The 16,313-nt window shown below is 33.8% G+C and overlaps 1 protein-coding gene across 1 annotated transcript; it reads right to left on the bottom strand.

Annotated features, from left to right (window-relative positions):
- LOC6036883 (uncharacterized protein YdcI) lies at positions 1–15,810 on the bottom strand. The gene is made up of 4 exons (XM_038267083.1): positions 15,339–15,810; positions 13,870–15,281; positions 4,938–5,420; positions 1–1,014 (listed from the first exon to the last, which is right to left on the bottom strand). Exons 1-4 carry the CDS (start codon positions 15,548–15,550, stop codon positions 149–151), a joined length of 2,973 nt encoding a protein of 990 aa, XP_038123011.1. The 5' UTR covers positions 15,551–15,810; the 3' UTR covers positions 1–148.
- Between the last annotated feature and the right edge of the window lie 503 nt (positions 15,811–16,313).

Genomic DNA, 16,313 nt, shown 5'->3' with positions numbered 1-16,313 from the left:
TTTTTTTGCTTCTTCCTTAACGGAGAAACGAGTATTGAACGAGACGACGCCCGTCTCGTTTGCCAAATCTGGTTTATGAGTAAAGTCAAAATGCTTCTTAATCCAACGTCGTGCTTTTGTTTGTACATCACTCTCTCTCCTCCACACTCTACAATATCTTCTCCAGCCGCAGTCCGAGCCTTCGCTTGCCCAGGTCCACCGACAGGACGGTCACCTCAACCTGGTCGCCAATGTTGACCCGCTTGCCGTTCATCTTGCTGCGGTGGATCAACCCGTTCGTCTCAACGCCAATGTCCACGAACGCCCCGAAATCGGTCACGTTGTTGACGGCTCCGGTCAGGACGGTTCCCTCCGCCAGGTCCGCCATCGAGGTGACGCCCTGCTTGAACATCGGCGGTTTGTTCAGGTCCGATCGGTAATCGCGCAGGAGTTCCCGCTGGAGCGCCGACAGCACGCAGTCGATCCGCTCGAACGGCACGTTGAACATCCGGACGAGGGCGTCGTTGTTGGTGCGGAAGGCGAACTCGCGCACCCTCAGGATGAAATCCGCGCGGCCAATGTCCTTGTTTGAGAGGCCAGTCTTCTCGATGACCGCCTCGGCCAGCTCGTAACTCTCCGGATGGACCCAGGTCGAGTCGAGCAGATTGTACTCGCGAATCCCGGCCGTCAACGGTTCAATCCGGATGAAGCCGGCGCACTGCGTGAACGTCTTGTCCCCGACGTACTTCACCTTGAGCAGCTGCTCGCGACTCCGGAACGGGCCGTGCTTGGTCCGGTGGCTTACGATGTGTTCGGCCCGTTTTGCCGTCAGTCCGGCGACTCGGCTAAGCAAGCTGACCGAGGCGGTGTTGATGTCCACGCCGACGAACGATACGCACTCGGTGACGACCTCGTCCAGCGTTTCCGATAGGACCTTGTCGTTGATGTCGTGCTGGTACATGCCGACGCCGAGGTGGCGTGGTTCGATCTTGACGTACTCGCAGAGGGGGTCCTGGAGGCGGCGCGCGATGGAAACTGGGGAAGGAGAGAGGGGAAAGGGGCTTTTTAGAAAATAATTCGAGAATATCTGAGTGTCAATATTAAGGGAGCGTTCTTTTATTACGTAACGCAAAATTTGGATTTTTTGAAATCACAATTTTGGCAATTTTGGAAAACATCCTTTGTATATTTATTAGATTTTATCAGTGTAACGTTTGCTTCCCCCGATTGAATGTTATTCTGTCGTGCTTGTGCTATCTTGTCGCACGTACTTTTTGGGCCAAAATGTGTTAAGAAAGCCATTTTCTACCAGGTTGGTGTCACTCCAAAACTCTAAAATAGTATCGAAAAGTATGACTATTTAGTGCTAGACTATTTTCAATAGAAATAGTAGTTTATGCAACAAGTTGCAAAAAGAGGATTTTTTCAGCACGAGTCGTACATTTATCCAACGAGGTTCACCGAGTTGGATAAATACGAAGAGTGCTGAAAAAATCAAGTTTTGCAACGGGTTCCATACAACATTTTTTGCAATTCCAAAAAACACACACTGAGTGAAATTTTATGTCAAATTTTCATGTATTTTGTCAATAAATCGTTTTAATCAAAAAAATGTTGAAAAGTGTTACTTTTCGAAACAAGTGCTGAAAAGTTCAACTTTTCAGCACCCATTTGAGTGCTGAAAAGTAGAACTTTTCAGCATTTATTTTGAAAAGTGTTGCTATTCGATTCAGTTATTTTTGGTACAGAAAAGTAGGCTATTTCGTCGTTCAAGAATGACAGGAAAAGTAAGTAGTTTCACGACGGAATTGCAAAATAGTAGTTTATGCAACAAGTTGCAAAAAGAGGATTTTTTCAGCACGAGTCGTACATTTATCCAACGAGGTTCACCGAGTTGGATAAATACGACGAGTGCTGAAAAAATCAAGTTTTGCAACGAGTTCCATACAACATTTTTTGCAATTCCAAAAAGCACCTATTGAGTGAAATTTTAAGTCAAATTTTCATGTATTTGTCAATAAATCGTTTAAATCAAAACAATGTTGAAAAGTGTTACATTTCGAAACAAGTTCTGAAAAGTTCAACTTTTCAGCACCCATTTCAGTGCTGAAAAAAAAACCAAGTATGTCATATAGAAATTGTCAAAAACCACAAAAAATCCCGTTTTTTTCAACATTTTTATTTTTAAAACCGCTGTATCTTCCCAAGGATTGGACATAGGACAATGGTCAATACGGAGACTTTTATGTAAAATTGTCTGGAGAATCGATTCCCACTACCGGTTTTTAAAAATTTTGACGTTTAGACCACTTTTCAAAAAACAGTTTAAGTAAATGTATTTTGTATTTTTTTAGGAGAGACATACCATCCTGCATTTTTCGTCAGTCTTTTAGTAACATTTTAGGCTATTTCCTCAAAAATTTTGAACGAAAAAAAATCGTGACATCACCTTCAAATTTAAGTTTTAGACTTAAAAATCAAAAAATCTCATAGATGAGGCGTGTTTTTTTCTTTCAGTGTATTTTTTCAGAAAGTCCGTCCAATTTCCTACAAGTAATTTTTAAATTACAGAATACAAAAATATTTAAATACCTTACGCCCTTCTCAAATGTTATTCTCGAGTACTATTTGCTCCATATGCACAAAAATGGCCTAGGATAACATGTCTACAAAGTTTCATTGAAATCGGAGAGGGTCGGGTACAAAAGTATCAGAAAAATTCCTGATTTGAGCTGGAATTGCTCTGTAAAATCTTTCAATGTGTTATGTGATAAAAGTTTTCTGCGAAAAAAGTAGATTTACCTCAAATTTCTTGAACAAAGTACATGATATTTTCGATTTTCTCTGAAAGAGCACACGATTTTGAACCAAAACTGCTTAAAATAACGCAAAAGTGATGAAAATACATATGGGACATTTGTGCGAATAGGGGCAGCATTGACAAATAACGACTGACAACCGAGAAAATCTTGATGTGTCCAAAACTTGATTAAAAAATTAAAAATTTTAAAATTAAAAAAAATAAATTTAAGAATTTTTGAAATCTCTAAAAATTATGAAAATAAAATTAATGAAATTCAAGAGATTTCCAAAATAAAAAAGGTAAAAAAAATTTATTTTTAAGACAGTTTTTTTTACATTAAGGTTGTTGTAAACATTTTTCAAAAACGATCCGAAAAATCAGGAGACAAATGATTTTTTTTAAAAAAAGCTTCCAAATTTCATTGTAATTTTAAGTGAATCAATCAGCAGAAAATGCATTCCCATCCGTTTATAATTTTTTTTCTGGTACTTTTGTACCCGACCCTCTCCGATTTCAATGAAACTTTGTAGACATATTATCCTAGGCCTATATAAGTCATTTTTGTATATATGGAGCCAATAGTACTCGAGAATAACATTTGAGAAGGGCGTAAGGTATTTAAATATTTTTGTATTCTGTAATTTAAAAATTACTGTATCTCGAAGCCGTTGCGTCGTATCAAAAAGTGGTCAAAGACAAACTTGTAGGAAATTGGACGGGCTTTCTGAAAAAATACACTGAAAGAAAAAAACACGCCACATCTATGAGATTTTTTGATTTTTAAGTCTAAAACTTAAATTTGAAGGTTATGTCACGATTTTTTTTCGTTCAAAATTTTTGAGGAAATAGCCTAAAATGTTACTAAAAGACTTACGAAAAATGCAGGATGGTATGTCTCTCCTAAAAAAAATACAAAAATCATTTACTAAAACTGTTTTTTGAAAAGTGGTCTAAACGTCAAAATTTTTAAAAACCGGTAGTGGGAATCGATTCTCCAGATAATTTTACATAAAAGTCTCCATATTGACCGTTGTCCTAAGTCCAATCCTTGCGAAGTTACAGCGGTTTTAAAAATAAAAATGTTGAAAAAACGGGATTTTTGGTGGTTTTGGCATTTTCTATATGACAGACTTGGTTTTTCAGTCTCGTAAATATTTTTACCGGAAAGCTCGTCCAATTTCCCATAAGTTTGCCTTTGACAGCTTTTTGATTTATATCGTTTTTATATTTACGTAATCAATTTTACTATCCTGGTTTCTACCACACTGAAAAAAATATACTATTTTCAGTTATAAGCAAGCTTATATCTGTAAGCCCTTACATCCAATTGAAATGCTGTCAAAGGCAAACTTATGGGAAATTGGACGAGCTTTTCGGTAAAAATATTTACGAGACTGAAAAACCAAGTATGTAAATTTGTCAAAAACCACATATGTATGTAGAAATTGTCAAAAACCACAAAAAATCCCGTTTTTTTCAACATTTTTATTTTTAAAACCCTGTATCTTCCCAAGGATTGGACATAGGACAATGGTCAATACGGAGACTTTTATGTAAAATTGTCTGGAGAATCGATTCCCACTACCGGTTTTTAAAAATTTTGACGTTTAGACCACTTTTCAAAAAACAGTTTTAGTAAATGATTTTTGTATTTTTTTAGGAGAGACATACCATCCTGCATTTTTCGTCAGTCTTTTAGTAACATTTTAGACTATTTCCTCAAAAATTTTGAACGAAAAAAAATCGTGACATCACCTTCAAATTTAAGTTTTAGACTTAAAAATCAAAAAATCTCATAGATGTGGCGTGTTTTTTTCTTTCAGTGTATTTTTTCAGAAAGCCCGTCCAATTTCCTACAAGTTTGTCTTTGACCACTTTTGGATACGACGCAACGGCTTCGAGATACAGTAATTTTTAAATTACAGAATACAAAAATATTTAAATACCTTACGCCCTTCTCAAATGTTATTCTCGAGTACTATTTGCTCCATATGCACAAAAATGGCTTATATAGGCCTAGGATAACATGTCTACAAAGTTTCATTGAAATCGGAGAGGGTCGGGTACAAAAGTATCAGAAAAATTCCTGATTTGAGCTGGAATTGCTCTACATAGTAACCCCCTTTACGACTAGAAGCGTCCCTCAACAACTCACCAGCACTAATCAAATTCACGTCCATCTTGGGAAACTCCTTCTTGGCCACCTCCGAGCACGAATAGATCGACGCACCCTGCTCCGGCACGACGCAGTACCGCACCTGTCGCTTATCCAGAATCCCCTCGTCCATCATGTACGACAGCATCGACTCAGTCTCCCGACAGGCCGTCCCATTCCCCAGGGCAATCAACCCACACTCGTGCTTCCGCATCAGGTTCGAAATGATCCCCGGTGCCACCTTGGACCGTTCCCCTCCAATGTGCGGATAAACGGTGGCCGTATCGAGCAGCTCGCCGCACTCGGAAATCAGCGCCAGTTTACATCCGTTTGCAAAGCCCGGATCGATTCCGAGAATCTTTTCGCCCTTGACGGGAGCGGTCAGGAGCAGCTGCTTCAGATTGTTGGCAAACACCTCGACGGAGGCCTTTTCGGCGCGCTTTGTGAGGTCCGAGCGGACGGTGCGGGTCATCAGGGGGACCACTGTGTGGGAAAGAAGAAAAGAGAAAGAAATTAATGAATTTATATATTTTTTTTAAATTTATACATTTCATTTATTTTACAGTACTTGTTGGGTAACTGGGCGTTCGATAACTGAGCCGTAGCCCAGTGAAAAAGCAGACAAACGTCAAAGCCCACTTATCGAACGAGTACTGTATTACTAAAATAAAAGCGGTCAGCCCTACTGCCTTTTGTTTACCGCAAAGAGCATTCTGTGAACGGATCACATTTCACAAAATTCAATAATATTTTTGGAAAATTCTAGAGAGCCCAAAGATCATGCTTTCCCTTCTTTTTTTTAGTTTGTTGTATGACATTGAAATAGATAATTTAATTACTTATCTATATTACATTAATTATATTACATCAATACCAGCTGAACAAAGTTATAATAATAGAAAAATATATACATAAAATAACAAACAACGATTAGAAATTAAACAAAAATTTAAGAATTTAAAACTAATAATTTAGAAAAAAAATCTAAGGCCGTTGCAAATATTTTTTGAAGTTTATGTCCTTCGCCTCTGACCAAAATAAAAAGTTTAAGAATTGAATTTACAAGCCGTGGTTTCAACAAAAAAGTGTTTTAAAATGCATTTTACACCTGTCCAGTTGTTTTGAACTCATTAGTTTCCAAAATATCTACCGTAAACCGGGGTGACTTTGATAGGATTTCAATTTGTTTTTGGAGTATTTTCCAACACGCAGGGTTGTTACGGAAAAGTCGAGAAAAAATCCGCGCCAGATCCGCGCCGACCCCAAAACCCAATCCGCGCGAAATCCGCGCCATATAAAAAAAATCGCGAAAAACATAGAAGAGAGTCACATAATGAATGAAATTTTAAACGAAAAAAGAATAATACAGAAGGCATTTGGATCAGTACCGTTCATCAGTTGTGGATTCCTGTACCAAATGGAACCTTTTTCGCCATTTCTGAAACAATATGAGAATTTTTTACAACACTTTTAATATTATTGCTTTAAAAACAAATTCAGGAAAAAAATTGAATTCGGAAATTTAAAAAATTTAAAACCATAAAATAAATTACCAAATTATAAAATCTAGGGATTTAGTACTTGATAATTCTCGCCAAAACTTTACTCTGGAAAATCAAAACACGAAATTTCTATTATTTTCTTCGCTAAATTTCTCTAAACTAAAATAAGACTCCGAAAATGATCCGAACTAAGAAAATGGCAAAAAAAACAATAATTTAAAAATTGAATTATTGAATAATTTAATAATTGAATAATTGAATAATTAAATAATTTAATAGTTTAACAATTTAATAATTTAATAATTGAATATTTTAATAATTTAATAATTTAATAATTTATTAATTTAATAATTTAATAATTTAATAATTTAATAATTTAATAATTTAATAATTTAATAATTTAATAATTTAATAATTTAATAATTTAATAATTTAATAATTTAATAATTTAATAATTTAATAATTTAATAATTAAATAATTGAATATTTTAATAATTTAATAATTTAATAATTTAATAATTTAATAATTTAATAATTTAATAATTTAATAATTTAATAATTCAATAATTTAATAATTTAATAATTTAATAATTTAATAATTTAATAATTTAATAATTTAATAATTTAATAATTTAATAATTTAATAATTAAATAATTTAATAATTTAATGATTTAATAATTTAATAATTTAATAATTTAATAATTTAATAATTTAATAATTTAATAATTTAATAATTTAATAATTTAATAATTTAATAATTTAATAATTTAATAATTTAATAATTTAATAATTTAATAATTTAATAATTTAATAATTTTATAATTTAATAATTTAATAATTTAATAATTTAATAATTTAATAATTTAATAATTTAATAATTTAATAATTTAATAATTTTATAATTTAATAATTTAATAATTTAATAATTTAATAATTTAATAATTTAATAATTTAATAATTTAATAATTTAATAATTTAATAATTTAATAATTTAATAATTTAATAATTTAATAATTTAATAATTTAATAATTTAATAATTTAATAATTTAATAATTTAATAATTTAATAATTTAATAATTTAATAATTTAATAATTTAATAATTTAATAATTTAATAATTTAATAATTTAATAATTTAATAATTTAATAATTTAATAATTTAATAATTTAATAATTTAATAATTTAATAATTTAATAATTTAATAATTTAATAATTTAATAATTTAATAATTTAATAATTTAATAATTTAATAATTTAATAATTTAATAATTTAATAATTTAATAATTTAATAATTTAATAATTTAATAATTTCATGATTAAATAATTTAATAATTTAATAATTTAGTAATCTAATAATTTTAAAATTTTATAATTTAATAATTTAATAATTTAATAATTTAATAATTTAATAATTTAATAATTTAATAATTTAATAATTTAATAATTTAATATTTTAATAACTTAAAAAATTCGCTTTCAGACGAAGATTTTAGCAGATTTCTAAGTGGATTTCATCATGTTGTGATAATTGGGAGTAGAATTAATTCTACCTGAATCAGAGTGGCAACAGAATTTTTATTTTTTTCAATAAACCAAAAATTTTAAAATTTAAATTTTTATATTGAAAAAACATTGAAAATCAAAAATGTTTCATAGCTTCAAATTATGATTATTCGGATTTTGTTATTTTGATTTTAATAAAATTGGTATTTATTTGAATTGTTAAGCAGATGTTTTAAAAATAATGAGTTGTAATGTTATGTTAAATTTCTATAACAAATCTCAATACATTAAAAAAAATCGCTCCTTGAAGATTATTTAAAAGTTTCGTATTAAGAAAAAAAATCAATAATTTTAAGAAGAAAATATTCTTCAATAATTACTTCTTAGAAATTGATGTTTTCGCACTCAACGAAAAAGATTGAATTTATTTAATTCCTAATAATATTTTCCTTTGTAATTTGAAAGAAATTCTATCGATATCATTTTTTTTTGTTTATCAAAATTGCTATCCGCGCGAAATCCGCGCCTGAGCAAAATTATCCAGCAAATCCGCGCCAGATCCGCGCCGTCCGTAACAACCCTGCAACAGGTAATGTTTTTCTCAAGATTTTTATTTTTAAAACATGTACTGGGGTAGGCCACACAAAGTCTATGCACTATTTTGGAAAAAAAGTTTTTTCAATAATGTTTAGAAAAATAGTTACGTTAAAAATTCTTAGTTTCAATTCCGGGTTGACTTATAGTCATAGTTATTCTTTTTAAAATCATATTTAAGATGTTTAAATTTTATTTGTACGTTAAATGTACCATCACTAAAGTAGCTGATATAGTTTTCAAGAAAAAAAAATCAATGTTTATATTTAGCTAACTAAGTTTATAAGCTTTTTAACAAAATACAATACAACAAAATACATATAAATTAAATTTATTTAAAAAGACGAAATTTGGCGTGAAATTTGCAAAAAACTGTATTTTATACTGAATTCGAAGCACGAATAAAAAGTTTTCACATTTTACATGAAATGTGTTCAACTGAAATTGCCTATAAATTTGGAGATTTTTTTCAATTGTGTTTCAAAAACACATATTAATAATTTAAAAAATCTTATTTTCCTTCTTCTAGTGGAAAATTGTCCAAAGAATCCGAAAATGAATTCCGTTTTCCGATTCAAAATCATGTTGAGAAAATCATGACACTATGAGAAGTTTAAAATAATGACTTTTATCAACATTATCTTAACTATAGTTAACTAACTTTTTAAACTTTTCAAAATTTTATGAAAAGTTCTTTCTGAGATACTTTGAACACTTCTCTACCACGGTCAGTATGATTCTAAACAATTCCGTACGTAATTTAATTGCAGTGGAAAAATCGCAAACCTATCAAAGACACACCGTTTTACGGTACGTATTTACGAATTTTTTTTTTTTGAGAAAAAAAAGTTTTTGCGGTGCTGTGCATTGGAATTTCATAAAAAAAATCAAAATATTTTGAATCCAGCCCAAACATGCTAAAAATGATTATCAATGCAGAAAAATGCATTTTAGATTGGTTTTAGTTGATTTAACTTTTATTTTTATTAAAATTTTGAAATTTTTTGAAAAAATATTTATTGCCCTCTGATTTTTCGGACAATTTTTTAATAAGGGGGGAGGGGCGACATAAACTTTGAAAAAAAAAATTGCAACGGCCTAATAAAAATTGAAACAAAAATAAAACCATGTAGAAACAACAATATTATTTAAAAAATTCGATTATCCGAAGTAACATTTTTGCGAGGACTTCGAATTTTCGAGAACGAATTGTATTTATATTTTAGATTTTTGATATTTTATTTTTTGATTTTTTAAGCTTTACAATAATAAAATTGTAAAAACAACTTTTTTTTTTGTATTTTTGGCATTTTTAATTTTTTTCCAATAAAAAAAAAATATTGTTATTAAATTCTGATTTTTTTGATTTTTTTTTTATTGTGAAATCTATTAATTTCTAAATCTGAGAATTTTTGAATGCCAGCATTTTGATTTAAAAAAAAATGTTTTTTGAATATTTAAATTTTTAAAATTCTGATTTTTAGAACTCTGTTGTTTTTTATTTTGAGTGTTAGAATTCAAAAATGTCTGAGTTTGCGATTTATATTATTTTAATTATTTTTTATCATTATCTTTTTTGCTCTCATTTACTTTTAAAGTCAATAATTATGCGTTGATTCATGCCTAGAAATACTAAAAGTTTATAGAACTGTTTAATAATACAGTAGTTGTTCGGTAACTGGGCGTTGTTTAACTGGGGTGCTTTTTAACTGGGCGCTCGATAACTGGGCCGTAGCCCAGTTAAAAAGCAGACAAACGTCAAAAAACCAAAACAAACCGAAATCACCGAGGGGTTAATGGATGCAAAAATCATGGTCAACAATTAACAAACTTTTTTCAAACTTTTATGTTATTTTAAATCACAATTAAAGAAATATGAAATGTAATCATTGTAAATAAATTTTAGTTTTGTTTAGTTAGCGAACAGCATTCGATGAATGGGCTACGTTCTCAGCCCAGTTACCGAACAACTACTGTATTAAAAATTTCAAAGAATTGAAAATTTTCGAAAAATTTAACATAAAATTTAAAAATTCTGAAATTAAAAAAAAAAAAAATCAAAAATGAAGAAATATTAAAATACAAAAAATTTAAATTCTAAACATTAAAAAAATAAAAATTCAAAAACTAAATATTAAACATTCAAAAGTTTTAAAATTAGAGTTGTATGGGTGAACCAATGACACAAAATAGCTTCTTTGTCCTTAGGGAAGGCCCCCCACAAAGAGTGAGCCAAATAAAAAAATACAAATAAAATCCATTTCCGATTTTGGTAGCTAATTGCTTTAAGTTAAAAAAAAATGAAAACTAAAACGAAAAAAAAAACAAAATTTAGAAGGATTAAACATTTAAAGTAAATCTTCAACAAATTCAAACAGATAAAAACATTACCAATTTGAAAAACATAATTCTAAAACTTTTGAATTTTTAATATTTATTTTTTGAATGTATATTTTTTAAATTTTTAGAATTTTAATTTTTTTATTTTAAAATTTCTTTATTTTTGATTTTATATTTTTTTTAATTAGTGAATTTTGAAATTTTTAAATTTTATGTTAAATTTTTCGATTTTTTTTATTCTATGTTATTACTAAACAGTTTTATAAACTTTTAGCATTTCTAGGCATGAATCAACGCATAATTATTGATTTTAAAAGTAAATGAGAGCAAAACAAAATAAATACAAATAGAGTTGAAAATTTACTTAAAATTTGTAATCCTTCTAAATTTTGATTTTTTCTTTTTTATTTTCATTTTTTTTAACTTAGAGCAATTCGCAACCAAAATCGGAAATGGATTTTATTTGTGTTTTTTTATTTGGCTCACACTTTGTGGGGGGCCTTCCCTAAGGACAAAGAAGCTATTTTGTGTCATTGGTTCACCCATACAAGTCTCCATACAATTTTGGCAGCTGTCCATACAAAAATGGTACGTAAATATTCAAACAGCTGTAACTTTTGAGTGATTTTTTTTTATCAATTTGGTGTCTTCGGCAAAGTTGAGTAGTGCGGTGCCTGTGTGGACGCGCAGTCCTGTTTTTTTTTTCGTTTTTTTCCGTCTCTTTTGTGTCGCTTTTTGTGTACATGGGGTGATTGGATATCTTCTTCTTTTTTTTCATTTATTTGTTGTTCGCGCGTTCGTTGGCCGATGAATTTTATTTTTGTTCTCTTTATATAGTTTTCGATAGAAACGATCCGATTTTTGTTTTTTGAGACAAGCAAGTCGTATTGCTGGATTAAGTCCTTTCCATATCATCGAGGATCGGAAGGCACGTCGACGGATATGTTTTAAGGCTTATGATATAAAATAATTTTAATGAATGAAGCCCTTCCTACATCACCGTTGATCGGAAGGCACGCCGACGGAGAATTTCTGGAGAATCACGGTCGAATTAATACTATATTTAAATCCCTAGATAGGTATCTTTCCGCAGCCGGCTGCCTAAGATTTTTAAAATTTCAACCCATAAACAAATTGCTCATGGTCGCATCACCTACCACAGTGAATCCTGACCTCATACCCATCTTACTAACCCTCAAAACTCATGTGATACTTTGTCGGAGACGCAGTCGATTTGGCGGTCCCATCACTCAAGTATCGGCTAACATTCCCATCCACTTCCCCGTGTCTTACCACTGGTCGTGGCCGGCGTCGGTATTGATCAGCACGATAGGGACCTTTGAAAATTGCGAAGGGGTGAAGATTGGTTCCTACTTTTCATCTGTGGTCCACGGAGCAATGTTTGGGGGTCCTGGTCAATAACGAAGTAGCAGCTACGGGTAGACACCAATGCTATGCTATGCTAATTTGGTGTCTTCGGCAAAGTTGTAGGTATTGTTGAGGACTATTGAGAAAAAATAGGTACACGGGAAAAAAATGGCTGATTTTTTAATAACCTTTTTTCACAAAAACTCAATTTCCCAAAAAAACGTTTTTTTTTTATTTAAGAGATTTTTTGATAAAATAAAAATGGTCGAAATCAGCCGATTTCGTAGAGAAATACTCAACATATGAAATTTATAAACTCAAAAATTCTATTAATAAGAAAAACTTAGGTTTTGAATAAAAAAATACAGTTCGTACTCGATTATCCAAAATTCTCGTCTATGTTTCCCACCGGAAAATATAAACACGAAATTTATATTTATACTTTGCTTTGATTCCAAAACGCTCCAAAGCTACAAGATTTTCTGTAATTCAAGATGGTGGCTGGATTTTTTTTTTTAAAATAAGGATTTTTAGTATTGAATAATTTATGATTCATACAAAAAAAAAAACTAAGGTCAGAATTGTAGAATTTCAGATTTTTTTAAATAAGAAAAATAATTAGAAATTTTGAATTTTGACGTTTACTGACCGCATTCCTTCCGAGGTTCGTATCACCTTCATTTAAAAAGACAAAAACTTAAACTTCAAAAATTATCAAAATTATCACTGGCTTCTCGTTATTTCCATTTAAATAAAAGGGCCTGTAATCAGCATTAGAAAAAAAAACAGGCGACAGCTCTTTTGTGCCCCTACTGTTCTAAATTGCTTTTGGAAAGGACCCATTAAGGAGGTATTAGACTATGGCAAACAAACAAACAAACAAACAAACATTTTGACAGTTTGTTTGCAGAAACGTCAGCCTGGATACATTTGGCATTGTTTGCGAGTTTGACAAACTGTCAAACACAAAAAGTGCGGTTTGTTTGTTTGCCACAGTTCAATACCTCTTTTATGAACAACAGTTGAAAAATTCGAAGGGCCTAATGAGATTATTTTAAAATGTGAGTTTTATTGTGAAAGTCAACACAAATTTGAAATGATCAGTAAAATGCCATCTTTCAAGCTTTTTTTCAAATGGGAATTGAAAAATTTGTCCACTTTTCGCAAGCGATTTTCTCTAACCGCGGTTTTCAGTGTAGTGCCCTAATGAAATGTTTGGTTCGTTGTTCTATAATTGAAGGATAAAAAATGTAGTAATCAAAGAATATAAAAAATACGGGATTCAAAAATAAAAATTTTGAGAATTGAATAATAACGATATTTTTTTGTAAATTTGGTGTCAATGAATGAAGATAAAGAAACAAAATTAAAAAAAAAAAAACAATGCAATTTTTTCAACCAAAATCTTGAGATTAGATTACGCCCAAATCACTTTTCTTAATAATTGCAGTACATCCGAGAACACCCGAAAATGTAACACAAATATTAAGCGGCCAGCCCTACCGCGTTGTGTTAACCGCAGAGAGGATTCTGAGAACGGATCACATTTCACAGACTCTATAGGGGAGTTTGAGTATTGAAGAGCTCAAGCAATGAGTCAATGAAAAACAACCAATACTCACACTTCTTCGTAAACGCCTCATCAAACGACGTCTCGAACAACTCCGTCCGCTTCCTCGAGTGCTCCCCCTCCTGCAGGTACTCCCGCTTCAAAAACCAGTACAAATCCCCCTTCACGTTGTCCCGAAACTGCAGCTTCACCTGCAGCACCTTCTGCGTCTCGCCGCGGTTCATCGCCAGAATCTGGTGCGGCCTCAGGTACTTGGTGGCGCACGTAAAGTTAAAGTAATTCTCGTACTTGTGCTCGTCGACCTTCTTCGGGATGCGTCCGAGGCTGGCGATGTTGCCCTTGATGACGCCGAACTCGCCGATTTGGGAGGTTGACGATTGGGCGCCGCCCTTGTTGTTGTTGGACTCTTTGGTGCGGGATTTCGGGGCTTGGGCGGAGGTCAGGGTGATGTCGTACTTGGCGATTAGGCGGCGGATTTCCTCGAGGACGGCCGTGTTTTTGGCAAAGTTGTGCGCCATCAGATGTTTGATGCCTTCTTCGACCTTTTCGACGGTTTCCAGGCCTTCGACGTCGGGTTTGACGAGGTCGGGGAGGTCGATTGCGGGGAGGCTGCCGATGAGGATGCCTTCGGCGAAGGTGTCGAGGCCGAGGGCCTTGGCGCGGTCCGCGAGGGAACCCTTGTTGGCCGGTTTGAACGGAGCGTACATGTGGTCCAGCTCGTCGACGGTTTTGGCGCTGAGCAGGTCCTGTTTGATGTCCTCGGTTAACTTTTCCTCCTTGGCGAGATTCTTGATGATTGTGTCCGCCTTCAGCTTGATCGACTGGATCTGGTTGTAGGCCAGCTTGACGTCGCGCAGCTCGTCCGGAGTCATGTTCCCGATGAGCTCACGCCGGTAGCGACAGATGAACGGGATCGTGTTTTCCTCCTCGAACAGCCGGATTATGGTCCGAGCTGTTTTCTGGTCAAGATTTTGCATCTCGGCGAGCAGTTCGTAGTCGTCCCACTGCTCGCGCACGGTCATGCTGACCCGCTTCTTGTACTTGCGACGAGTGTCGACCTCCTCCACCTGTTTGGGCTCTTCCTTCTTCGGTTCCTCCTTAACCGGTTCCGGTTTCACCTCCGGAACTTCCTCAATTGTTTCATCCAACTCAACAACCGATTCTTCCAACTTTTCCTCCTTTACCTCCTCCGTTTCCATCGACTCCTCCTTGGGAACATCCTCAACTTCCGGTTTCACCTCCTCCTCCTCCCCCTTCTCCTCTTCCGGAACCACTTCCGCCTCTACCTTTTTCCTCCCCCTCTTGGCCGCCGTCGCCCTTGGCGCTTTCGGCGCCTTTGGCTCCTTTGGAGCCTTCGGTTCCCGAGGCTTCCTCGGCGCCTTCGGCTTCGGTTCCGCCTTGACCTTCTTCTTGGCCGGACTTCCGGCGGCCTTGGCCGGCGCCTTTCTCTTCACCGGACTTTTCCTAAACAAAAACAAGTTTAAAATTCGTCTCAAGTGCCATCTTCCCAAAAATACTCACTTCTCCTTCGCGCCAAAGTCGACATCGTCGTCACTTCCGGCGGAGGTGCCCCGCTTCCGCGGCGCCACCGCCTTCTTCTTCGCCCCCTTCCGGGGCTTCACGTCCGGACTCGCGAAGATGCCCTCCGGGTCGCTCGCTTCGTCCTCCGAGCTGGAGCCCGAGTCGATGACGATGGGGGCGCGCGTTGCGGCCCGCCGGGCACGGGTTGTCATCGTTCCGCGGAGAAAACAGAACTTGCTGAAATCTAGAAAAAATTTCCGAGTTATGGCACACGGGCGCGGGACGCGACGGATAGCGGGCACTTTTTGGGGGGAGAAACACGCGCGACGGGTTTAATTTGACGATGCGAGCACTTTTTCACTAAATTAAAGGGAAAATACTGGGTTTATTTCATGAAATATTAAAATTTTCACCGATGTTTGCGAAAAACCGCCGGCTCGCGTTTTTGTTGCCGCCTTTTGACGTTTTGCAAGGAAAAGTTGCCAGAAAGAATGACAATCGATCTGTCGATGAACTTGATTGGTCTGCGTGTGTGGTTGTACAGATATCTGGAAATCTGCGAAAAATTTTTACACGGTTAATTGGTTTCAGTCAGTTGTGTTGTGGGATGTAGGTATCCTTAATTAAAATTAAATAAAATACTAGCTTTTTGAATGTTAACTGTAGTAATCTTTGTGTTTTGCTAAATATCTTTCGCAAAAAACTATATGATGCAATTGTTTATTAAATATTTTAATAAGGCTTTCTAGGCCCAGTGAAAAAAATATAATTTAACTCAAAAATGACGAACTCCTCGTCACAGTGTCCTGATGCAAACAATGATCGAGCTGTAGCTGTCACAGCCCTGAGAAGTATGTTGGCTGACATATCGGGCAGTCAGTCAAATAAACCAGCTAGAAGTCGCTTGACAAAAAAAAATTTGCTAGAAAGAGATAGGAAACCTGATGCAAACAAACGCCCAGCTGTCATGTAAAC

Source organism: Culex quinquefasciatus, chromosome 1 (genome assembly GCF_015732765.1).
Source record: "Culex quinquefasciatus strain JHB chromosome 1, VPISU_Cqui_1.0_pri_paternal, whole genome shotgun sequence".
NCBI lineage: Eukaryota > Metazoa > Arthropoda > Insecta > Diptera > Culicidae > Culex > Culex quinquefasciatus.
This window is presented reverse-complemented; position numbering and strand designations above follow the sequence as displayed.